This window comes from Macaca mulatta, chromosome X (assembly GCF_049350105.2).
Source record: "Macaca mulatta isolate MMU2019108-1 chromosome X, T2T-MMU8v2.0, whole genome shotgun sequence".
Taxonomy (NCBI): domain Eukaryota; kingdom Metazoa; phylum Chordata; class Mammalia; order Primates; family Cercopithecidae; genus Macaca; species Macaca mulatta.
The window spans coordinates 9,227,075-9,253,270 of NC_133426.1; the positions used below are offsets into that span (position 1 = coordinate 9,227,075).

At 47.6% G+C, this 26,196-nt stretch overlaps 1 protein-coding gene across 6 annotated transcripts in view; it reads left to right on the forward strand.

The window, feature by feature from the left end:
- Positions 1-26,196, forward strand: part of TBL1X (transducin beta like 1 X-linked) — a 255,616-nt gene that overhangs the window by 210,967 nt on the left and 18,453 nt on the right. For all 6 annotated transcript variants that reach the window (XM_077988391.1, XM_015126920.3, XM_077988392.1 and 3 more), the window contains 7 exons: positions 9,141-9,286; positions 13,111-13,345; positions 16,968-17,100; positions 17,499-17,640; positions 18,552-18,615; positions 18,725-18,822; positions 22,765-22,825. In XM_077988391.1, coding sequence (XP_077844517.1) covers positions 9,141-9,286; positions 13,111-13,345; positions 16,968-17,100; positions 17,499-17,640; positions 18,552-18,615; positions 18,725-18,822; positions 22,765-22,825 — 879 coding nt within the window. The remainder of the gene's footprint in view (positions 1-9,140; positions 9,287-13,110; positions 13,346-16,967; positions 17,101-17,498; positions 17,641-18,551; positions 18,616-18,724; positions 18,823-22,764; positions 22,826-26,196) is intronic.

Sequence of the window (26,196 nt, forward strand, 5' to 3'; positions counted from 1 at the left end):
TACGTTCTGGTTTCATAATGACTGTATTGTAAAACCCCTTCTCTTTAGCCCACTAGATTGGACAAGTGTGTTAACCAATGGCTGTTGGGTATTCATTGATCATAGAGCTAGACCAACAACCAAAGTTGTTTACCTCTCATAAGGTGGCTTTCGCAGGCATGCCGAAATCACATTATGAAACTCCCAGCCACAAACTCTAACATGTATTTTCACTTCCTATCCAATAAGGGATGTCCCCACCCCTTTACTCCCTGACTACTGTAGTCATAAAGGTACACTCCTAGTTCCTCCCTCTCTCTTTCTCGGCTTCTTGGTCCCGGTGTGTGATAAGGTTTCTTGTTGCCCTGTATGGCATGGTGTGGCATGCCCCAGCATACTCCCTTCCTTGGGAACTGAGTAATAAATTCTTTCAATGGCATTAGCCTCTTTGTGTTGTCACTCAGTCACCTCCATAAATTAAAACCCTTCAGGTTTTGTTGGCACCGTAAGATAATTTATTTTCTCTGCATAGGATTTTAGAATTGAAAGGGACCTTGTAGATCATTGAATTCCACCTGTCCATTGGTCAGAAAAGGAAGCCGGGAAAATTGATAAGGGCAGATCCAGGCCTCGGAGCACCTGGTTAAATGTGTTCTCTCTATAAGCCTAAGAAATGGTACCAAATTCTTATGTCATTGCATCCGATGTGATCCATCCTTCCTTCTTTCTTTTCTTCTCTTCTGTTTCTTTCCTTTGCTCTCAAGACTGGTGTATCACTTTGTCCCCCAGGCTGAAGTAAAGTGGCACAATCATAGCTCTTTTCAGCTTCCAGCTTCTGGACTCAAGCAGTCCCTCTGCCTCAGCCTCCTGGGTACCTGCGGCTACAGGCAGATGCCACCACACCTGGCTAATTTTATTATTTTTATTTGTATAGAGAGACAAAGTCTCACTTTGTTGCCCAGGTTGATCCCGAACTCCTGGGCTCAAGTGATCCTCCTATCTCGGCCTCCTAAAGTGCTGGGATTATAGGCGTGAGCCACCATGCCCGGCCTCTTTTTTCTTAATTTAGCTCTCTAATACGTGAGCTTTTTGGAAGATCCAATTTATCTCTGTTTGCTTTTTGTAATATGGGAATCATTCAGCCTCATTGTCACAAGGTAGACCTTGTTTGCAACTTTTTTTGTGCTGAAAACTATAATATAAATGGTGTTACTGATGAAGGGGTTTTCTTCCTCTTTTAAGAGGATGATATTTTAAACCAGAGGTTTCCACATTTTGGTAGTGTGCGGTATATGGGTTAAGAGTGTGGAGTCAGGAGTCAGAGGGCCACTTGCTATCTGGGTACCCTCATGGAAATCACTTTACTACTCCATAACTCAATTTCTTCATCTGTAATATAGATTTATTTGGACTGACTCATAGATTATTGCCAAGTCTCTATGATTTAATTCATATAAAGGACTCCAAGTAAGCACCCAATGTCATTACCTTTATTATTGTTACTGTTATTCTTGAGTAGTGTAATAGTTTTTAATCAGGTATATATACGGTCAAGAGCCTTCTTTGGTGTTTAGAGACTATCATTTGTATGACAGTCCTCTTTGTCAAAAAACTCAGTTTTTTTTTCATTTGCTGTTGGGCCTAAATCAATTCTTGTCCTTTTTCTTCTAAATTCTGTATTCTAAAAGTATTGAGGACTTAGTTTTATTCAGTTTTTTATCACTCTTCATTGACATCAGTTGAGCAGTTTCTCTGAGCCATTCATCATCAGTCTTCTCAGCAGTACTAAGGAGGAGTGGTCTGTGTGTTACAAAGTGAATTACAACAGGTTTCCTGCCTTCAAAGGGCGTCAGTCTTTTCAGAAGCCAGGAGATGCATGGGAAATGTAGGACGTAGCACACAGCACCATGATAAGACACAAGGATGGGGAGGAGTCCTAAGGGAGCTTGGAGAAGAGGGCAGTCACATCTGCAGAGAGCACGAGGAAGGCTGCTGTGGGGAAGGGAGGCCTGGCTGCAGCCATAATCACTGAGAAGCTTGGCAGGGGTGGATAAGGGAATTCTAAAGCAGAGTTTCCTGCCCTTGCATTTTGAAATTTGGGGATGGATCTTTTTTTTTTTTTAACAGAGTCTTAACTCTGTTGCCCAGGCTGGAGTGCAGTATCATGATCTTGGCTCACTGCAACCTCTGCCTCCCAGGTTCAAGAGATTCTCCCTCCACCTCCCAAGTAGCTGGAACCACAGGCATGTACCACCTGCCCAGCTAAGTTTTGTTCTTAGTAGAGATGGGGGGGTACCATGTTGGCCAGGATAGTCTCCTGGTCTCAAATAATCCACCCTCCTCAGCCTCTCTAAGTGCTCGGATTGCAGGCATGAGCCACTGCGCCCAGCTGGGGCTGGATCATTTTTTGACATGGTAGACTGCCTTGTGGATGGCAGGATGTTTAACCACATCCTTGGCCTCCACCTGCATGTTGCTTGTAGCACGTAGACACCCACCCACCCAGACATTGCCAGGTGTCTTCTTCTTGGGGACAAAAACAGCCTCACTGGAGAACTACTGGTCCAGATCAAGAGACCAAAATGAGCGAAGTCATCCTATGGGAAGGCAGGCATATGATTGGAGCATGGTGAGAGCTGGCATGGCTTTAGAACAGGGTACCAGAGGCTTGGAAGGCCATGCTGAGGTGAGGGAGCTCGTCTAGGCCTGCTGGCCCTCGACTGCTTTGGAAAAGGAAAGCAATAGGTGGCTTATGGTGATCAGGGAAGTTACTGCAGTGGTTTTGTGTTGCATTGGGCAGCACATGCAAAGCTTGCGTGCTATTGCCTGACACCAAGAAAACGCTCACTAAACACCAGCTATCATTGTTACTGCTGTTATTGTCAGGCATATTAGAAGGGGAGAGCTGAACAAAGGGCTGAGAGAGGATGAGGTCCCAGGACCAGAGCGGTGGCAAAGAGAAGACAGGTGTATAGCAGAGGTACGGAGAGGACAGAGGCAGGGCATCTGGGAGGCCATGACATTGACTTACTGGTACTATATGCATACAGTCATCCCTGGGTATTCATGGGGGATCGGTTCCAGGACCTCCTTTAATACCAAAATCCATAGATACTCAAGTCCCTGATACAAAATGGCATAGTGGTTACATATAATCTATGCACATCCTCCTGTAAACTTTCAATTAGCTCTGTATTACTTATAATACCTAAGACAGTGTAAATACTGCGTTTGTTTTATTGCATTGGTTTTTTATTTGTATTATTATTGTATTTTTGGGTTTTTTCCTGGATATTTTTGATCTGTAGTTGGTTGAATTGGTGAACACCAAACTATCGGATATGGAGCATCAACTGTATATAAAATCAGGTCAGCACACTTTTCCTGTAGAGGAGCAGATAGTAAATATCCTCAGCTTTGTGAGCCATGTGGTCTCTGTTGCACCTACTCAACTCTTCCCATTGTGGCGTGCAAATAGCCATAGACAACACATCGACTCATGGGTGTGGTTGTATCTCAATAAAACTTTAATGACACACACTGGCAGTGAGCCAGACTTGGTCTGTGGGCCTCAGTTTGCAAACCCATGATCTAGACAATGGACAGATAGCAGATGGTGCCCATCAGCTTTGGATAGCTGTCAGTATTACAAGTGTGTAAATCTGTTAAATACTTAATAAAAATTACAGTTTTAATGCTACAAATTGATACCCTTGGTATTTGTTTTAGCTGAAGATGCAAAACCAACCCCACAGCTGCCTGAGTATTAAATTCTACTTTTCTCTGCCAAATAAGCGGTATTTCTGAAGGCCAGTGACTGATAACTTAGCAGATTTTGCTGATGAATCAGGCCAACATTAGCTGGGCATAGTAGTTCGCTATATACCTCAAATGGTTTGTGAAGTCATTTGTGAAGGGTGTGGTTTAGCAGTGTCATAATTGCAAGAAACACAATACATGCACTTGGTTTGTTTTAAATCTGTTTATGTTGCCTAGTTAGATGAGACAAATTCTTATACAGACTCTTTCCTCTCTTGTGAGACTATTACAGCTTTTATTCCAAATGGACAGGACTTCACACGGAAGATCCTACCATCCTTTATAAAATGTCGTCCTTTGTGTAAGCCTTTCAGTTTATCATGATTATATTCATTTTTTCTCCCTGGGAATAATTTTATCTCATCTGATTATGCTCTGTTACTGTGTGTTATCTAAGGTCTATGACCAATTGCATGCAGAGGGTGGCTTGCTTTTCAATAGCAACAAGCAAGAACCAAGCAGAAATGTAAGGAGAGTAGAGCTGGGGGTAGTGGCCTCTCAGGGTGTCAATTCCCCAACCGTGGTGGGGTTGATGGGACAATATCTAGAAACATTTTTGGTTGTTACAATGGGAGTGTGCTATTGGCATCTAGTGGGTAGAGGCGGGGGTGCTGCTCAACATCATACAATGCATGGGACTGTGTCCGCCACAGCAAAGAATGAGCCAGCCTCAAAGTCAGCCATGCTGTGGTTGAGAAACCCTGCTGTCAAGAGATTCATCAGGGATACGCCTCCTAAGTAGGTGCCAAGCCTAGTGTCTTCAGGAATGTCTCTAGGCTAGCCTACTGGTGACACCAAGGTCACTAACCCATCACCCTCACACGATCTTTCATCAAGGTACCACCAAGCCCTTTATTCTCCTGCCCTTTAACTACTTCTGCATCTGCCACAGGGGCAGTCCTTGGTGCTTTGTTTGTCATTGACATTCTGGTCTTTGCTCCTATGGATGTCTTGTTGGGCAGAAGAGATGTGTTCAGAGACGCAGGAAAGCAGAGGAGGCACAAGGCACCGAAGTCTCACCACTCTGGCAGACTGCAAATGAATGTGCCCATTAGCCCTGGAGTCCAAGTGTGAGGGGTGAGATGGAGGCAGGCATTACCTTCCGCAGTACCCTGGTACCTGGTTCCAGCAACTGTGGCCTAAGAGGAAGTGGTCAAGCAGCCTCTATTACATAGTCCTTGGGCATTGTCTTAGTTTGTATGGGCTGTAACCAATACCTTAGTCTGGGTAATTTATACACAACCAAAGTATATTGCTCACAGTTCTGGAGGCTGGGAAGTCCAAGATCAAGACGCCAGCAGATTTGGTGTCCAGTGAGGTCCTGTTTCTTATGGATGGCTCCTTCTGTGTCTTCACATGGTGGAAGGGGCAAGGAATCTTGCTTTGAGGCTCTTTTATAGGGGCACTGATCCCATTCACGAGGGTGGAGCCCTCATGATTTAATTGCTTCCTGAAGGCCCCACCTCTTAATACTGTCACGTTGGGGATTTGTCTCCCACATACAAATCTAGGGGAGACACAAACATTCAGAATGTAGCAGGCATCTTCCTGTCCCAGAATGAATATCAGAACTAGCAAATAATCCTAGTGGCCATTTCATCTGACATCCTTATTGTTCCAACAAGGAAAGCTGGGACAGCAACCTTTCCACTCACTGTGGTCTTCTCTCCATCAAATGTGTGGGGAGTCTGGCTGCTGTCCCATCTATGTGTCTTATCAGCACCTCAAGGTGCATTTTATCCCTACACCACAGAAGAGGAAATGGCAAGCCCAGCCAAATGAAGCGACATGGGCCAGGCACCCAGTGGCAGAACGAGGACAGAACCCAGCCATCCTGCCTGCTGCTGACATTTTCTCCATCCAGCCCTCCTGCTTGCCTTCATGAGACCACATGGCCAGAAATCAGTAAGAAAATCTTGCAAGCAAATGGACTGAAAACCATTGCTCTAGAGGCCATGTAGAGATCCATTCAAAGAAATGCAGCTAGTGAAAATTTCAGCAAATAGGAGGACTTCTGTTAACCATGGCATGGAATGCACATCTCCCAGGTCTGTATGAAGGTGCCTAATTTCCAGTCATGACAACCTACCCTTTCCAAAAGAGGACCCAAACTGATGAAAGACCTTCAAAGTCCCCTGTAGAACTTTATCCTGCGTGTTTGTCATTGTGTATCTGCATAGGATATTCCTTTCAGCAGACAACTTTCAACTCTTTGCAGAAGTCTCAGGCGCCACAGCCTTCGTCCATCTTTACTGGTTCATCTCTTTGTTCCAAGAAGACTTAATTGAATGTGAATACTGTTCTCCGTATGATCTAGAAATGAAATCTATGTTGGAGAGCATAAACATGTAGAGAGAGAAAGTTATGCAGCCAAATCATGTACTGAACATTAAAAACCCAGATGAGAGAGAAATCAAGGGCACGCTCTCGCCGTGGGTTAGACTGAGCTTTGCACACCGTTCTTTGTGAGTTGCCTGAGCTGCACTCAAGTTGGCTGCTGTTCAGAGCTGCCAGTGGCCTAGCTGAGCAGCCAGGTGGAAATGGAGTCTGTGTCCATGCAGGGAATTCAATAATTTTGGTTCCTGTGCCTGTGGGTGGGTCTTGGAGTGTAAAGTAAAAAGCGGAATCTCGGAGTCACATAGTCTACAGTTCACAGTTTAGTTCGGCGTCATATCACATGATCCTTGGGCGGGTTACCTGATGTCTCCAATGTTTGTCCTTATGTGTGAAACAAAAACAGTACCAACTCCAAAGAGCTGCTACAAAGACTGAGGTAGTGGACAGAGCGCCCAGGTTTGGTTGAAGATGGTAATGTGGTGAGAATCGGCTCTGTTTCACAGAGCATGTGACTGCAGGTATCAGTTCTGTGGCCCAGTGCTGCTTGCAGGAATGAATGAGTGAGAGTGGATGAGTGAAATATCCCAGGAGCGTGAGACTTTCCTTCCACAATTGCTCCATCAGCCATGAGGTTTGCTTGTCAGGAGCCGTCATCAGCACCTAATGCTGCATTCTGGTGCATTCAGTAGATGTTTCTAGACACTGTTTCATGGTGGCTAAGAGTGGTTTCTGGCTGCCTAGGCTTAGATCTCAGCCCCACCCCTACAAACTGAGCAACAGGAGCCTGTCAGTTACCCTCAAAAGATCTCAGAGACCTGATTCATCAAGGGGAAAGGGGCAGTGACAGAATGATGCTGAGAGGCTTAAAGCCATTGAGTAGGAGCCACGTGAGTGGCCCCCATCAGCCATGAGAGTCATGATGTCTATGAGAGAGGAATCACTGTGGCCCAGAATAGATAAGGAAGATTCCATGTAGTGGATCGTCAAGCCAAGAATGCAGTGAGGTCCTGCTTTATCCATTGACTGGGGTTTTTCCCTTCCACACTTTGCCAAAGACCTCAGTGATAAAAGCTTGCAGGTAAAACTCTATATAGCATGGCGGAGAGTAGAGACGTTGGTGAATCCAAGGGTGGGTTGCTTCATTTTGGTAGGAGTGTGTAGGGGAAAAGGAAGGTGGATAGAGAGAAAACAAGTTAAAGGAAAAGGTAAGGTTGCTGTAAACAGCCTTGGCTTATATCCTCCAAAAATACAGGGATGGAGGAACCCTTGGGGGTAGGGGAAACTGGAAAGGGCTCCTTTGCAACCTAATGTAGGCGGTTACAGTTTTGTAAAAAAATATGCAAGGCGCTGTGCAATTGATTGTAAAATTAATAGCAGCTACCCTATTACCTGTTAGATAAATCTCAACTACACATTTGATATATTCTTTACAACCTGGCGATGGGGACAGAACAGAGGGTGGATTGAGGAGGTGGGAGAGTAGACAGAGAAAAGTGAAGTGTCAGAAAGCAGCAAGGAGAGCACAGCGCAGAGCTCCTCTCCTGGAGGAACATTCCCATCTGGTGAGCGATTTGTTTATTGCAAGGTCAGTTTGCATTTGGATAAGGAGAGGCAGAAGAAGGGCGCTGATATGGAAGCAGAGGGAAGCCGGCTGCCAATGCCCCCCATTGGCCGAATGAAAAACGGCGGAAGAGGAGCACTTGTCCAGCAAGGCTGACAGTCCTGCCTCCCGGGCTAAGCAGATTCTCAGCCTGCAGAGTGGCCTAACCAGCGAGGCAGAGTGGCTGCGTTCCGAACTCCCTGCTTCCTGCTCATTTGCCTCATCCATGGAAGAGGTAAACAGTGTGGGAGTTGAAAGCCAGCCACACCATGGGAATGCCTTGGTGTCCACCGCACCTGTTGCCAGGGAGCCGAGCACTGGGGGTTCATGTTCCTCACACAAGATCCCCCCATGACCTCCACCTCCCAAGGATTTCAAGCTCCTGTGCACCCCCAGGCCGCCTCTGCGCCAGTCAAAGTGACCCAGCCCTGCCGGGCGGGGTTGCCTGTTTTAGGAAGCTCCCTGCAGCAGCCTAGGCTTGCTGGCAGTAGGATGCTACCTCCCTCTCTCTCTCCTTGATGAAGGGCTGTCGCAGCTTCCTCATCATCCCCAGACCTCCACATAGACGCCCACCGTCATTGCCTTCTTTCCTTGAAGCAGGCGCCATCCGCAAGAGCAAGACGTGGCTTTCTGTGTATTCAGTCCTGACCCCCTTCCCAACAGCTTCATTCAAGAGCCTTCATCCAAAGCTGATCTGAAAACACTTTTAAATTGCCAAGCATCATTGATCAGCAGCTTCCTAGAGCGGCAATGAAAGAGATGCACTGGGGGAGGAGAGGAAAAGAGCCAGCATCTATTAGCAAAGAGAAAATTCCCAGTGTTTTGAGAAAATGACTCGGTGCCACACCAGTCAGTCCAGAACGGCCTCTTCTCCGTCTTCAGTTGTTGGGTTGTGATACACTTGCCCCGCGTGCCGGGAGCACTCAGGGTCAGCGTTTGCTCTTCCCTCATCTTGGGCTGAAGAAAGGTACCCTGTGTGCTTTCAGGGGGTGACACAGAGAGGCTTCAGTGTGAACTTCTGCAGAGTCTTATGAACCACGGAGTTTGCGGGGAGCCTGGAGCCGAATTTCAGTAACAGAAATGTCCAACTGGGGCATGCAGGGCAAACTATTGTCTGTTCTGCTTTGTTCTTAATAACACTGAAACGGTTTTACCATTAGAGGTCCTTGTTTCATCACATACCAATCCTGGTCTTCCTGGGTCTGAAGTCCCTCCCTCTCTCCCTGCCCTTTCCCACCTTACTGAACCTGAATCAGAAGCATTCCTGGGCATTCTACAGCCGTGTCTGTCCCTGCAAATTAAGTGTGTTTGAAGTCCGCGGGCCACCTTCAGATCTCAATGGCTGCACCTCCTCCCTCCTTCAATTCGGGTCTCACTCAACCTCGGCTTTCCCCTCTTGCTGCAGGTTTTTCCCACTCGGCTTTCACATTTGGGATTGAGAGCCACATCAGCCAGTCCAACATCAATGGGACGCTGGTGCCACCGGCCGCCCTCATCTCCATTCTCCAGAAGGGCCTGCAGTATGTAGAGGCCGAGATCAGTATCAACGAGGTACGTAGCTGCTGGGCCCGGCCCCCAAACAGCAGAGCCCTGGGAAGCTACAAGAGCTTGGAACACATTGGAAGCTAACATGCATTTCCCTCAGGCATTTGGGATTAATTCCGCGGCAGGGTGCAGTGGCTCATTCCTGTAATCCCAGGACTTTGGGAGGCCGAGGCAGGAAGTCTGCGTGATCCCAGGAGTTTGAGACCAGCCTGGACAACATAGTAAAACAGCATTTCTACAAAAAAAAAATTTAAAAATTAGCCCGGTGTGATTGTATGCACCTGTAGCCCCAGCTCTCGGGAGGCTGAGGTGAGAGGATCAGATCACTCAAGCCTGAGAGGTTGAGGCTGCAGTGAGCCATAATTGCGCCAGTACACTCCAGCCTGGGCAACACAGTGAGACTCTATCTCTAAAATTAATTTTAGAGATAAGAAGAAGAAAGGAAGTTGGGTTTTTTCCCACCTTGTGTTCATACCGGCTGTGTGGATACACAGCAGCAAGCTTCCAGTGCCCCTCCCACATGGCTCCGTGTTTTTGACTTAAATGTAGAATCACTGGCTGTTAACTGATGTAAACACTTACACTGCCACATCCGAAAAAGATGCCGCACATCTTCAGCTGCTCTGGGCTTCGGAGTGGACGTTTGCCTTGCACTGACACAGACTTGCTCTCTCTTCTTGATTTCCTGGAGCAGGTTGGTTAGAGAGGGGCCCCACACATGGTCAGGTGGAATCTGTATTTCAGTGGAACCCAACAGAGGGCATCACCAGAGGCTGCGTCAGGGCAGAGAGGTGATGGCTCTTGTGTTAACGAGGATCTCAAGGGATGCTTTCATTACTGGGCTCGTTGTAGAGCAGATGGGGTAGGAGGATGGAAAAATAAACGCACATTAAAATTGTGCACTTGGCTTGGAACCCCTCCCACTTTTTAGATTAGTCCACAGTGAGCAGTTGTGCCAATTTTATACCAGTTTTGGTTTTAAACCACACACCTCACCCTCTCTTGTCCCCTCCTATTCTGGTCTCATGATTCTACAGTGAAGATCCTCATGACTTCTGGGGAATAATGGGATCCACAAACTTTCTTGCCACCTTCACCTGAGTCCCTATTTTATTTTTAGAGACCGAGTCTCACAGTGTTGCCCAGGCTAGGGTGCAGTGGCACAATCATGGCTTACCGCAGCCTCAACCTCCTGGGCTCAAGTGATCCTCCTGCCTCAGCCTCCCAAAGCACTGGGCCCACAGACAGTCCCGGTTCCTGATTTCTCAATCCCCTGCAGCTTCCTCCCTCTGCCCCCTTTCTCCTACTCTGACCCAGGCGTGTGATTCTACTGAATTTTCCATAATGTACAGTGATCCATCCCACCTGGCAGTCACGTTCTTCCAGGATTCCCTTTGTCCCATCTTTCTGGGAACTGGTCTTGCCCTTACAAACCCTTCTCCTTCACAGCAGGTTACACTGGTTTCTCTTTACCTTTTAAATAACTTTTAGAAAATCACAAAGTAATATATCCTGTTTTCTTTTTCTTTTCCTTTTTTTTTTTTTTTTTTTGAGACAGGGTCTCTCTCTGTCACCCAGGTGGCAGTACAGTGGTCCGGTTATAGCTCACTGCAGCCTCAACCTCCTGGCTCAAAAGATCCTCCTGCCTTAGCCTCCTGAGCAGCTGGGACTTATAGGCACACACCACCACATCCAGATAATTTTATTTTTTGTAGAGATGATGTCTTGCTGGTCTTGAACTCCTGGGCTCAAGCGATCCTCCCGCCTTGGCCTCCCAAAGTGCTGGGAGTACAGGCGAGAGCCACTGTGCACAGTCCCTGTTTTCTTTCTTGCACTTTTGCCTGCCATTTTTCGCAAAGCTGTGGCTTTAGAAATTCCGGTGTTTCTTCCTCTCTTGTGCTCCTTTTTCCCTGGCAAACCCCTTCACACTGGGTACCCGGGATCTTCCGCTGACTCCTTCTGGCCCTGTCTAGTGTCTTCACTGCAAAACACACACACACGTGTGTGTCTAAGAGGACTTGTCCCCAAGGTCCAGCCAGCCCTCGGATCTCAAGGCGGCTGTGACTCTGTTTTTCTGTGCTCATTGCCTTCTACCTCTCATCTGTTGAGAAGCCTTCGTTTCCTTTCCTTGGTACTCCAGATTCTAGCACTCTAGGGGCTAATGAAAAACCGTCGCATTCATCACAATGGTTTCTAATCATTAAAAAGTGAGACACGCCAGGGGCGGTAGCTCACATCTGTAATCCCAGCACTTTGGGAGGCCAAGGCGGGAGGGTTGCCTGACGCCAGAAGTTCTAGACCTGCCTGGCCAATATAATGAGACCCTATCTCTACAAAAAAAAAAAAATTAGCCAGGTGCAGTGGCACATGCTTGTAATCCCAGCTACTCAGGAGGCTAAGGCAGGAAGATCAGTTTGATCCAGGAGTTTGAGGCTGCAGTGAGCCATGACTGTGCCCCTGCACTTCAGCCTGAATGACAGAGCGAGACTCTGTCTCCAAGGGAAAAAAGAGACAGTGTGCCCGCGGAGTTTAAATGAGGACATGTTGTTACTACCTTGGACAGTTACTATGTTTTGTCATGTGCTTGTTCGTTTGGGTGTGAACATATGAAGGAGGAAGGGGGTGTGGGAGCATCTGGACCCATCGGTCACCATTGCCCACCCCATGGCCAGAATCAAGGGCCAAGAGTGCCTGAGGTGGTGATGCAGCTAGTTCTTTACATAGGTTGTATTGGTTTTTTTATTTTGAATATTGTCTTGTAATCAGAAATCATCTGGAGTGATGTTTCATTTAGTTACTCTTCAGCTGAAACCTGAGCCTTTCAGTTCTTCCTCATTTCTGAAGTAATTCAGGTTCAGAGCATATAAACATGTGTTTGCACATCCAGATACACCCCCAAGGTGTATTGAGGTTCACCTGATTTGAATATTTGGCATGCTTCACAAGGAAAGAACCTCCTGCTGTATTTGTAAACGTGTATGGAAAGTTTCTCGTGGTAAATGGAAATCAGAGAATCAAAGGATGGTCAAAAAAACGTGAATCAAAACAAAATGATGTCAATTGTGTCCCGGCTCTAGTTAGTCTAACTCTGAACCCAAGGAGTCATTTCAGGTTGCAGCAAGTGCTTATTTTATTAAATCCCATGGACAGAGGGACCCAGAATCCAGGCCTAAATGCTGTGGGCATCTCATTTGGGCCCTGCTTCTGAAGCGTCATCCTCCCATATAATGGATGGTCATCTGCAGAGATTTTGCACACTCGCGATAGCACCTGGGCAGGGCTTCTCCACCGCGGCACTCAGTATTTGGGGCTGCATGTTTCTCTGTGGTGGGGCCATCCCGGGCACTGTTGGATGTTGAGCAGCATCCCTGGGTTCCACCCACCAGATGCCAGGAGCACCTCTCCTCCCTTAGTTGTAACAGCCAAAAAAGTCTCCAGATGTTGCCTAATGCCCCGCAAGGAGTCACAGTCACCACTCCCTCCCCCCACATTGAGAATCATGCCATCAGGGATAGCACTTTTTGTCAAGAATAAATGGCCTTTTTGTCCTCAGTGTCCCAGTTGGGTTTGACACTCAGAACAACTGTCACACTTAGTTCTTACCAACAGTTTGTCATGTCCCCTTCCCTGCCCCCCTGCCCACCATGGGATCCCTTCACCCCAGGCTTCCAGGCTCCAGGTCCATGCTGCTTCCCCCGTGGCGCCCTGGTTGCTGGGAGCCAGCTGTTTATGCCCCACTTCCCTGCGCTTCTCCTGCCCAGAGAGCAGAGTCCTTTCCCAGAGCCCTCACCCACGTGAGCTGACAGCTGTACCTTGGCTTGCTTCCCCAGGATGGCACAGTGTTCGACGGCCGCCCCATAGAGTCCCTGTCACTGATAGATGCTGTGATGCCTGACGTGGTGCAGACGCGGCAGCAGGCATTCCGAGAGAAGCTCGCTCAGCAGCAAGCCAGTGCGGCGGCAGCGGCTGCTGCCGCCACGACCTCAGCCAGCGTTTCCCAGCAAAATCCATCGAAGAACAGAGAGGCCACGGTGAATGGGGAAGAGAACAGAGCACATTCAGTCAGTGAGTGCAGGGGCTCTGGGAGTTCCGTGGGCCTCTCTGGGTTCATTGTTTTCTTCTTGGGCAAATCCGAATGCCTTCTTAAAATCCTGCCTGCTATAAATGTCTCAGAAGCTGCTCTCTAGTGTTTGCTTACGATCTGACCAGAAGAACTTCCCATTCCATTTTTTCCATCACAGCCCTTGGACCTGACCTTCTTTACCATCATCTTCAACTTTAGGAAATGGTGCTGCGTTGCTGATCTGAGAACTCTTGTGTAACACATGATTATTGCCCATGATAAACAACAGCGTTTCATTCATGGACATATTTAGTCTCAGCCTCCAACTTTCCATGCTGAGGGGTTTTGGCCAAATTATGGTATAATTATTGAGCTTGCGGTTCCTGCCAAGGGCACCGGGCCCCAGACACTAGACATAGGCTTATTCGGTCTTTTTTTCTTTTTTTTTTTTTTTGAGATGGAGTCTCGCTCTGTCGCCCAGGCTGGAGTGCAGTGGCCGGATCTTGGCTCACTGCAAGCTCCGCCTCCTGGGTTTACGCCATTCTCCTGCCTCAGCCTCCCGAATAGCTGGGACTACAGGTGCCTGCCACCTCACCCAGCTAGTTTTTTTGTGTTTTTTTAGTAGAGACGGGGTTTCACCATGTTAGCCAGGATGGTCTCGATCTCCTGACCTTGTGATCCGCCCGTCTCGGCCTCCCAAAGTGCTGGGATTACAGGCTTGAGCCACCGCGCCTGGCTAGCTTATTTGGTCTTTGCAAAACCCCAGGACATCAGTCCCTGTTAGGTGATTGCCCATGAGTATGTGGCAAGTCAGACAGAGCGCCCAAATTTCTACCCAGAAAATTTGCTCCACTTAGACCTACTGCTCTATACACCCGTAGGGACGCCACTTCAGGGCGCAAGTTCAGAGCAAGCATATGCACCGTGCATGGCGCACCGTGTGTGTGCGTGTACTCGCATGCACGGGTATGCGTGTGTGCATATGTATGTTGTACATGTGTATATCTGCATGTGTATATGCCTGTGCGTGTGTGCACGCATGCGTGTGCACGTGTGTGCATGTGAGTGTGTGTGCATGCGTGCGTGTGTGTGTGTGTGCGCGCATTTGTGTGTATGCGTGTGTGCACGCACCTGTACCTGTGCATGGTGTAGTGTATGTGCATGTGCCTGTGTGTGCATGCGTGCGTGCATGTGTGTGCGTGCGTACGTGCCTGTGCATGGTGTAGTGTATGTGTGTGTGTTCCTCCTTATTTGAAATCGAGCTGACTATGATGCTGGTGTCTTAAACCTGGTATGTCTTGGCTGCACAACTTCCTGGTGTGTAGAGAGCCAGCCGGATGCCTCTGATGAGGCTGCAGCCCAAGCCAAGCCCTGTGACAAGTTACCATCCACAGGCACCAGCTAACAAATTCCCTGGAGAATCAGATCCAGCATTTAATGGAAGGTTCACAGATTGTTAATAACGTTTCTAGTGCAATAGGGCGACGGAAAGGCCACCTGCCTCAGGTAAAAGGAAAAAAACCTGTCACCAGCCTTTTATTGATAAGGTCCCACAATTGTGGGGCAAGAAAAGAAGAGTCTGGCCCCCCTCCTCTGTGCATGTGACCAGTTCACCCTGGTTGAAATTTTGGAACAGCCACCCCAACCCCGTTCTCATACCCCACATCTCGTGCCTGACCCACAGCCCAATCTGTGGAGACAGGAGCGTTGGAAAGCCGCATTTTGATAAGAGTGAAAATACTGGCTGCCATGCCTGCCTGGAGTTACCAGGCCCCCAGCCACTGCGTGGCTGGCTAAGTTGCCAGCTTCCCTCTTGCCATTGCCAGGGACAGTGGATCTGCCACACACAGAAAGATGTTTCTCCTCTCTTCCAGCCAGATGGCACTTTAAGAGCGTGGAAGAAACACCAACATTGAAGAGTCCCATTGTTGTTTGAATCTTTTGTATCAGGCTTCTCGAGCCAAGCAGGACCACCAGGCATTTTATTTTTTACATAAACAGCACTCCTTACTTAGTGACAGGTAACCTAATATCACATTGCTTCTGTTTCCCAGGTTTTCTACCAAAGCACCTTTATGAAAGACATATGACGAAGCGTGCTCAATTCCTCACCGTTTCTCCGTATTGTGAAATTGTTAACCGTAGCTAATTGTTTGATGATCAGGCTATATTGCTGCTTTCTCGGGAGTATAAACCAGGGGCTAGCAAACTTTCTTTACAGGGACAGACAGTAAATGTTCCAGGCTTTGAGGGTCATGCAGTCTGTGTCACGGCTGCTGAAGTCTGTCATAGTGCAAAAGCCGCTGTGAGAGTCCGCTCAGGCTGCCATAACAAAAGGCCACACACCAGGCAGCTTAAGAATTTGCTCTCACAGTTCTGGAGGCTGGAGGACTGAGATCAAGGTGTGGGCAGGGCTGGTTACTTCGCAAGGCCTCTCTTGGCGTGTAGAGACTGTCTTCTCTCCATGTCTTCACCTGCTCGTTCCCCTGGTTGTGTCTGTGTCCTGATCTCCTCTTCTCATAAGGACACCAGTCCCATTGGGTTAGGGCCCACCCCTGTGACCTCCTTTTACCCTGCTCACCTTTTCGAAAGCCCTATCTCCAAATACAGCCACATTCTGAGGTCCTGGAAATTGGGGCTTCAAGATATGAATTTTAGGGGGACATAGTTTGGCCCATAACAGTAGCCATAGGCAATTTGAAAACATGTGGAGCGGCTGTGTGCCAGTCACACTTTATTTATGCAGAAGCAGCCAGGGACTAGGTTTGGATCATGGGCTGTAGTTAGCTGGCCCCAGTTATAAAGAGTAACTATCACCCAGGCTGGTGTGCAGTGGCACAATCATAGCTCACACAGCCTCAACCTTATGGGCTCAAGGGATACTCCCACCTCAGCCTCCTGAGTAGCTGGGACTACAGGTGTGTACCACCATGCCTGGCTAATTTTTTGTTTTGTTTTTTTGTTTTTTCAATAGAGATGGGGTCTTGCTATGTTGCCCAGGCTGCTGTTGAACTCCTGGTCTCAAGCAATCCTCCCTCCTCAGCCTCCTGAGGCACTGGGATTTTGGGTGTGAGCCCCTGCACTTAGCAAATTGTTTTTATTCCTCAATGAAATTTAGAGACTGTCAAAATATAAAGAAACCTAAAATATTTACTAAATTGCACTAAAACCACGATTTCGTTAGAATCATCAGAGGTAGGCCGGGCGCGGTGGCTCACACCTGTAATCCAGCATTTTGGGAGACTGGGGTAGGTGGATCACTTGAGGCCAGGAGTTTGAGACCAACCCTGGCAACATGGTGAAACCCCGCCTCTACTAAAAATACAAAAATTAGCCAGGTGTGGTGGCGGGTGCCTGTAATCCCAGCTGCTTGAGAGGCTGAGGCATGAGAATTGCTTGAACCTGGGAGGTGGAGGTTGCAGTGAGCCGAGATTGCGCCACTGCACTCCAGCCTGGGCAACAGAGCAAGATTCCATCTCAAAAAAAAGAAAGAAAAGAAAAGGGATCATCAGAGGTAGTATTACTTAGTACATAAAAAGAAATATTTCTGGAAACAAAAGCGCCCTTTAAGTGTGTTTCTCTTGTATTGGTAAGCCATTTGTCTCTTTGTGTTTCCTGTAACAGATAATCACGCGAAGCCAATGGAAATAGATGGAGAGGTTGACATTCCATCCAGCAAAGCCACAGTCCTTCGGGGCCATGAGTCCGAGGTGTTCATTTGTGCCTGGAATCCTGTCAGTGATTTGCTAGCTTCCGGGTAAGGATGTCAGGATGGGGGCGCTCCAAAGTTGGGGAGATGGGAGATGCAGGCTCTTGCCCTTCTCTGGAGTTCTGCCTTAAGGAACACACACTCCCCTTCTTACCCCAGTGTGGGCAGACCGAGGAATGGGTGGCTCTATGATCCATTTCTCTACATGTCTCATATTGTGGAGAAGCCATCGTTCCAAGTCATTTTCTTCATGTGGTGATGAGGAACACAACAGCATTTAAAATTACCAAATGCAAAGATGGCAAGGAGGGAAACACGGATCCAGAGGTATGAAAAAGACAGAAGAGCACGTGCTGAAAATGCCATCTGGCCAGAGAGTAAGCTGTGGAGAGCTTCTTATCCCGTTTGAACCAAACGCCAGAGGCTCCTGTGTTTTTATTCTGCAGATCCGGAGACTCAACTGCAAGGATATGGAACCTGAATGAGAATAGCAACGGGGGCTCCACCCAGCTCGTGTTGAGGCACTGTATACGAGAAGGGGGCCACGATGTCCCAAGTAACAAAGATGTCACCTCACTGGACTGGAATGTAAGCGTCTTCCACCCCCTGGGCACTTTGAAATTGGTAAAATCAGCCAGCCACCAGGGGAGGACTGCAGCCATGGAGCTCATGCAGACATAGGAGGCAGGTGGTCCCGTGTGCTCAGCCCCACTCTAATGGGCTGCCAGAGAGGTGCTCTTGGCTTCTTTTTTTGTGTGGGTTTTCTTTTTTTTTGAGACAGAGTCTTGCTCTGTTGCCCAGACTGGAATGCAGTGGTGTGATCTCAGCTCACTGCAACTTCTGCCTCCTGGGTTCAAGCGATTCTCTTGTCCTCAGCTTCCCAAATAGCTGGGGTTAACAGGCTCGCGCCACCACACCTGGCTTAATTTTTGTATTTTTAGTGGAGATGGGGTTTCACCATGTCAGCCAGGCTGCTCTCGTACTCCTGACCCAATGTGATCCTCCTGCCTCAGCCTCCCAAAGTGCTGGGATTACAGGCGTGAGCCACTGCCCCCGGCCAGTCTTGGCTTCTAAGAGGTATTAACAAGGCTGCATTTGGCAGGCAGCGAGCTGTGTGTTCGGTAGCCGTATCTTTGCATGTGAGCATGCCATAGCAAAATGAGCCTGTGGCCTCATGGTGGGAAGGTAGGCCGGGAGCCCCGAGGTAGTTCTCCTGGAGAGATACGACGTGCAGCCCAGGAAAGGTGACTCTCCACCTTGGGATTTCAGCACCAGGTATCCTGTGCGTTGACACATGGGATGCACACAGTTTGGCTGCTTTTTATTTTCTGCAAGGTTTCGCGATACCTTTCAGCATGGTATTTTCAATTCTGTCATTAAGGAACACACAGTGGCAAATGGTTCCAGTGTAGCGGGCTCCTGGGAGAGGCTCTTGGAGCTGTTTGGTGCTGCCACTCCTAAGTTGTTTTTGTGTGTTTCTGTCTCTTTCTGGCCCTCAGACCAATGGAACACTCTTGGCTACAGGTTCATATGACGGTTTTGCAAGAATATGGACGGAAGATGGTGAGTTCTGTGTCCCTCGTGCTGAGGTCGGGTAAGAGGAGTTGCCAAACTTAACCCTTGAGTGAACAGACCGTGACATTGAAGTCAACATGTTTGTTTTTACTAACAGGTAACCTGGCCAGCACCTTAGGCCAACATAAAGGCCCCATCTTTGCCTTGAAATGGAACAGAAAGGGGAATTACATTTTGAGTGCTGGTGTAGACAAAGTGAGTATTAGCTTAAAATATATCCCTTTGATCCACAAGTGGTTATATATTTTTAATCTCAAAATACCATCGTGGTTTCCTGGAACTCTTAGGCTTTGTGCTTCCCCTTAAGAAACGAAAAGGATTTGTTTAGGCTTTGTTTTTGTGGTTTTGATCTTTCTGTTAATTTGTAACACATCATCTCTTAATATATTCTGTCCTGCAGACCCTTGTGCAAAGCTTCCCTTTATTTGAGGTACGTGGTTCAGTGGTAGAGAGAGGAAAATCTCCACATTGCATTTGTCAGTTGCCGGAAGGAGCCATGTGGTATGGGGTGTGCCCCGCGTGAACTTTCACCCACTGAGGGGCGAGTGGCACAGGCTGTGTGTGTGCTTCAGGCTTCGGCTTTCCTCGTTTGATAAACTGCTGCTTCCCACCATAGACTGCAGATTTCTCTGAGCAGCAGTCAAGCAACCTGGCTACAAGGGCACACTCTCCGGATGGCCCACAGAGTCAGTTTAGAATTGGCTTGCTCTGCACCTGGGCAGGGCTGCAGGGATACACGGTGGCGTTAACTCCAGGTGCATTTAAGAGCCATCGATGGGGTGGGAACCCAAGGGCAAAGAGTAAGGAGATGCAGACTTCATCCCGGGCCTGAGTCTGATTCAGCCAGAAACCTCAGCCTCTCTGCATTTCACTTCCCTCCCTTGTCCAGCGACAGGGCTGGCTGGAGTCATGACCCCAGACAGCCTTCGTGGAACAGTTGTGCGTTCCCGAGACTCAGCAGGAATTGCTTTGGAAAAGAAGCATATTATTTAGAATTGAAAAAAAAAGATGTGTTTCACATCAATTTGTGTTTCTACAACAAATGGAAACATTGCCTGAATACTGGATGCCCGGGCCTCCACAAAGCTTTGCATTTTGTGATGATTTCAGGATAACTTGAAAACTTACTAAGTCTTGAAGTTCGAGACCAGCCTGGCCAACATGGTGAAACCCAGCCTCTACTAAAAATGCAAAACTTAGCCGGGCGTGGTGCCAGGCACCTGTAATCCCAGACACTTGGAGACTGAGGCTCGAGAATCTCTTGAACCAGGGAGGCAGAGGAGGTTGCAGTGAGCCGAGATTGCATCTCTGCGCTCCAGCCTGGATCTGGAAGAAGAGCGAGACTCTGTCTCAAAAAAAACAAAACAAAACAAAACAAAAAAACCTGACTAAGTCAGAGCTTTCTATTCTTTCTGGTTCTGAAAGTTATTATAAAATGATAGACTTGGCTGGGCGCGGTGGCTCATGCCTGTAATCCCAGCACTTTGGGAGGCCAAGGCAGGCAGATCACCTGAGGTCGGGAGTTCAAGACCAGCCTGACCAACATGGAGAAACCCCATCTCTACTAAAAATACAAAATTAGTCGGGTGTGGTGGTGCACGCCTGTAATCCCAGCTACTCAGGAGGCTGAGGCAGGAGAATCATTTGAACCCGGGATGTGGAGGTTGCGGTGAGCCAAGATCGCGCCATTGCACTCCAGCCTGGGCAAGAAGAGCAAAACTTTGTCTCAGATAAATAAACAAATAAATAAAATGATAGACTTGACCTCTGAACATCATCCCACTTTTGGAGAAATTGCTAAATTAAATAATTGCATTTGGCAAACTGTCACACAGGCCAAGCCTGGCTCCTCACCTGATTTTTTAATTTAAACAAAGTTGTATTGGGACACAACCACACCCCTTTGTTGAGACTTCTCCATGGTTGCTTTCATGCTACAGTGGCAGAGATGAGCAGTTGCAAGGGAGACCGGATGGCCCTCAAAGCCTGAAATTCCTGCTACCTGGCCCTTAACAGAAAAAGTTTGCGAAGTCCTGCACTAGGGTATAACTAGGTCAACAAATCATTCATTCATAATTGCTCTCTCTCTTTTAAGCCAAAAAACCTTTCTTTCAGACTTAGTAGCCTGGTTTATGATATTTTAAAAGCCGAGTTGCTGTGGTTGACACATAAACGTTCTTATGTAGCTACTATCGGATTTTTGCCAAGATGTTCTAATTCAAGTAACATGCATATGCAGCACTTTGCTGTGCATTCAGTAGGCTCTCAGTAATTGCTGCTTGAGTTATTAAAATAACTCATGAAAATGACAGCATTTTTCTTTATCAAGCACTTCACTACTGCGTGTGTTAACCCATCCAGTACTGCCAAGATAGGAGACAGGCACAAGTAGGATCACTCCCATTCTATAGAAGATGAACTGGAGGCCCAGAGAGGGTTATTAATTTGCCTAGGGACACACAGCTGGTGCAGAGTGCAGAGGGATGGGAACTCAGGCCCTGGTCACCGGTAACTACTGCCCTTTAACTTCCGTAGAATTCTAAATTTAACAAAAAATTCTGTTTGTTAAATAGCCGGCCTCCTTCCTACCTGGAGACTGTTAACGTTCGTGATTGTTTTTCTCACTGATTATCAGTCTTAACTCCACCAGGTGATGGACTATGTGATCAGTGAAAATGCATATGTGGAATTATGTTAGTCTCTTGGGCTGGGTGCGATCCACTATCATTACTTAGTCAACCACAGCAGGAGTGAAAATAATGTCCTTGTACATAACACTCGGGGAGAAAATGTAACTTAGGGGATGCTGGTATTGACCAACACAGAGTGACTAAAATGTGTGTCACATTCTTCAAATGTTTGCATAACTGTTTTCTTTTGTCCAATGTATATTTAACATCAACTAAGAGACCCAGTCACTGATGTCATATGTGAAATGGTATCAGAACTGTGAAAGAGTTTGTATATTCTCTGCAGTGTTAGATTTGTTTTTGCGTGGCTAAATTAAGAAGAGTTACACCCCAACAAAGAAATGTTAATTGGTCTAGGACTGATCCAAAACCCAGGAGTACCAAGTTGCAGAGAGACTCACTGCTTGCTTTCCTCTGAAAATGTCCACAGTCAACACAAAATAGAACTCTTTCTTTTTAAAGCAAAATCTTGACTGAGTGTCACTAACAGAGAGGTGTAAAATTTCCAATTAAGTTGAAAATTCCAGTTGATGAAGATGTAACTCCAATGCTATTCATTGAGCTGGTTTTCTAAGTATCTTCCTAGCATCAGTAAATTAATAAAAATTCATGATTTCCTTTGTTTTCCGAGGGAGAAACTCACCTTTCTACTTACTGTTAGACCAATACATCGGTGCCTGGCCCCAGTGCAAGCCAATGGCTCTGCCATGTCTAGTGTCCCCGGTTCATGGAGGGATGGGCAGAGGCATTTTTAGAAATGCTTGTTTCTGCAGCCCTTCACTTGGAAAAATGCCACAAAGATCTTTAGAGATGCTTTGTTCCAGGTTTTTCAACATTTTTTGGCATTTGGGGATGAGGAGGAATTCCTACCAATTTTGGTAGTTCTTGCAAGTATTCGTTAGGGATGCTCTGTCCTTAAGCCCATTTATGCCTAGTGTTCCATTATCGGAATGCTAAGCATGTGGGAGTTATTTATATCCTACTGCTCAGGGTCATTGCCAAGGTCTGATTGCAAGAATTCAAAAAATTGCAACCTCAGGCATAAATGAGTTAAGGGAGATGCCAGCATATGTGGCTGATGGCTTCATCAAGCATGGCCATCCAGATTGCTAAGTTTGAAACATGCTGTATTTTAATGATGTGGTATGTGAGAAAAAGAAGGCAAATATCCCAGCAAGGTTTTGATACTGATTACATGTTGAAATGGTAATATTTAGGGGCATACTGGAGTTAAACATAATAGATTGCTAATGAATTTTACCAGTTTCTTTCTTCTTAATGTGGATCCTAGAAAATTGAAACTAGCCCGTAAGGCTCACTCTCTCTCTCTGTTGGACAGTGTGGGTTTATAAGGAGAAGGGCTCACTGTCTTTTCTTGTATGATAAATGTTTCCAGAGAAAACCGCGGGGATAGTTACTAACTTTTTCCTTTGTTTGCGGAGCACAGACAACAATAATTTGGGATGCCCACACAGGAGAAGCCAAACAGCAGTTTCCTTTTCATTCGGGTGAGTTTTTTTGTTTGTTTGTTTGTTTGTTTGTTTGTAATTCAAAAATAATAATTCAGGTTGAGCCCAGTGGCTTACGCCTGTAATCCCAGCACTTTGGGAAGCCAAAGCAGGTGGATTATATGAGCTCAGGAGTTCAAGACCAGCCTGGGCAACATGGCAAAACCCATCACTACAAAAAATACAATAATTAGCCAGGCACGGTGGTCCACACCTACAGTCCCAGCTACTCAGGAGGTTGAGTTAGGAGGATGGCTGGAGCCCAGGAGATGGAGTTTGCGGTGAGCCAAGATTGCACCACTGCACTCCATCCTGGCAACAGAGCCAGAGACCCCGTCTTAAAAACTAATAATAATCCAAAGTTAGGCTTGGCACTATGGCTGATGCCTGTAATTCCAGCACTTCGGGAGGCTGAGACAGGAGGGTCACTTGAGCCCAGGAGTTCTAGACCAGCCTGGGCAACAAAGCAAGACCCCGTTTCTACAAAAAATATAAAACATTAGTCAGGTGTTGTACACACCTCTAGTTTTAGCTACCCAGGAGGCTGAGGCAGGAGGATTGCTTGAGCCAGGAAATCAAGGTTGCAGTGAGCTGTGATTGCACCACTGCATTCCAGCCTAGGTGACAGAATGAGATCCTGAAATGCCCCTTAAAGTAACTGAATGCACAGAGTATGGAGCCCAGGGGGCCTCACTGGTCAGAAGGAGACCCATTTTGTGGCAAGCATTGATTGCTCTTAAGGTTTGCAAGATAGAGGTGTCCTCGGCACCCACCTGCTCAGAGCTCTGAAACCCAGCAGTGAGCCAGCCACAGAAGCAGGGCAGGCTCCTTTCTCTTGCTGTTCTAAAGGGATGCTGTTTTGGGGGCTCCCCGAAACCACTCCCAGGATTGGTGGTTTGCTGCAAGGACCCCCAGGACTCAACATACTCACAGCTAAGATTTCTAACAGCACAAGAATTTAGTGCAACATTGGCAAAGGGAAACGGTGCACATAGCCAAATCCAGAGCTTCGAAGGCTCCTCTCCCAGTGGACTGTCACAGGCCACACTGAATTCTTCCAGGAGCAAGTTGTAACTATGCCTGTGAGGTGCATACCAGAGAAGCCCCATAGAGTCTCAGTGTCCAGAGTTTTTATTGCGGGTTGGCGGTGTAAGCACCCAGTGCCTACTACAAGTCAAAACTGCAGACCCCCCAGAAGGAAAGCAGGTGTGCAGCATAAACACACTGTTTGCACAAACAAGTGTTAGCAGAGTGAGCCACTTGCGTCTGTTAGGGAAGGGTGGGAACTCTCTAGAAATCTAAATTCTCAGTTGCTAGCCAAGGGCCGGCCTTGCAAGCAAGCCTCTGTAGGGAGAGCAGCCTCGGGCCTGTGGTGTTAGTGCCTTCCTACGCCAATGTGTGGCCGCTGCTCTGGACACAGCTACATCCCTTTGTGCACTGGAGCCGGGCCAGGCCACATGCGGCAGCCCAGGGGTCTGTAGAGATTCCGATTTTCCAGATTCCCACCTGATTCTTCGTGGGTTTTTATTTTTTGTTTTTTGTTTTTTGTTTTGAGACAGAGTTTTACCTGTCACCCAGGTTGAAATGCAGTGGTGCGCTCTCAGCTCATTGCAGCCTCTGCCTCCCATGCTCAAGCAATTCTCCTGCCTCAGCCTCCTGAGTAGCTGGGATTATAGGCATGCGCCACCACGCCCAGCTAATTTTTGTATTTTTAGTAGAGACAGGGTTTCGCCATGTTGGCCAGGCTGGTCTCAAACTCTTGACCTCAAGTGATCTGCCCACCTCGGTCTCCCAAAATGATTCTTCATTTTCTTTCCCAACTCCCTCCTCTGTGTAACTCAGTCCTGATGTTAGACATGGCCTCTTAAAACAAAGACAGATGGCTACCCGCAGAGCTAATAGACTATTGGAAGACTTTAGACTGGCTTAAAATGGACAGAAGTGGGTACGTGCCACTTCCCTTAAGGGCAAATGTCTGATCCATCTTGAAGGAATCCCTAAATATGTGGGGCGAAAGTTGACTGTTCTATCAGCTGTCGCTGGGGCGTTGTCCGGGAGGAGATCTGAGTGTCCGTCTTCTCAGGCAGCTTGGGGTGCTTAAATGATGTTGTGAATGGGAGGGGCTAACCCCAACGACCGTCCGAGACAGAACAGCTCATTGGTGCCTGGGGAGGGCTCCAGGCAGGGGACATGGGCCCTGCAAGAAACAAGAGCATGAACCAAAGGTCCTGTTGAGGCACAATTGTGTCAGATGCATAGGCACCCACGTCTGTTATATTCCATGCAGCACTCCAGCAGGAACTCCACACACAGGCAGCTCAGAGAGTGAGGGAGACTCAGGGAGGACACCGTTTCTGCTCTGCTGCCCTGGAGAGGGAGAGCCACTCCTGCACAGCTTGGGACCCACAGCAAACACACCTCTCAGGGCTGCTGGTGCAATTTGTTACTGGTGTTGCTTTAATTGAACACTGTTGATGAAGGCGATGGGCATATTAGAGACAAAAGGCTCCCAATGCAGGTAGTATGTGCACTAGGTCCTCCAGAAAGCGTTCTTCACCCCAAAGGGAAACCCTGTGCCCATTCCATCTTTCCCCCGGCCCCTGGCAACCCCACCTACAGCCTGTGATCTGTGTGTCATCTCCATGCCAGACACTTGCTACTCTGTGCTCTAGGCTGCAAATAAAGCAGGTGGCTAGTGAGAATGCCCTTCCCAATGGAGTTCCGTCACGTTTGGCTTATGTGCCAAAACCTACCTTTGTAGGCAGGAAGGATGTCGTGACAGGGTCACAGCCCTAGAATACCAGACATGCAGACCCGGGGGGTGAGGCGGGGATGTCTCTGGCTTGTTTTTCAGAGAAAAATATGCCCGAGGTAAACATCAGTAAGGTTCCTCTAACACTTGTATCTTAAGAATTCATCTGTAAAGTATTTCAGCAGAAAATAATCTTTCCCAAAGTGTCCCAGGGCCCTATGGAAGGGTTTTCTACCCAGCTGACCCGGGAAGACCACAAACCGCGTTATTCTGAATTGCGTGAGCTTCTCACCTGTAATCTGGCTGGCCATGAGGTAGACCCAGTTCCCGTCGGCAGGTCACATGTATCTAGGCGTTACTTGCTCTCTTTTTCGTGTCAATCAGTGTGTTAGAGAACGTTCAACATGAAGAGAAAGCAGCTTGCTCTTCCAGGTGCAACGCAGCTGGGAAGAGCTGTGAGGAGCGCCTTTCTGCGGCTCTGGCAGGTTTGGGGTTTAATGGGGCGATAGGAGACATTGCTTTGCCCCACTAGCTTTTCCCCACTGATACCTCATGGGGGCGCCCTCAGTCACCATCAACAGGAAGCGTTAGCTCAAAGCCTCATGGTGAAGTGAAACTC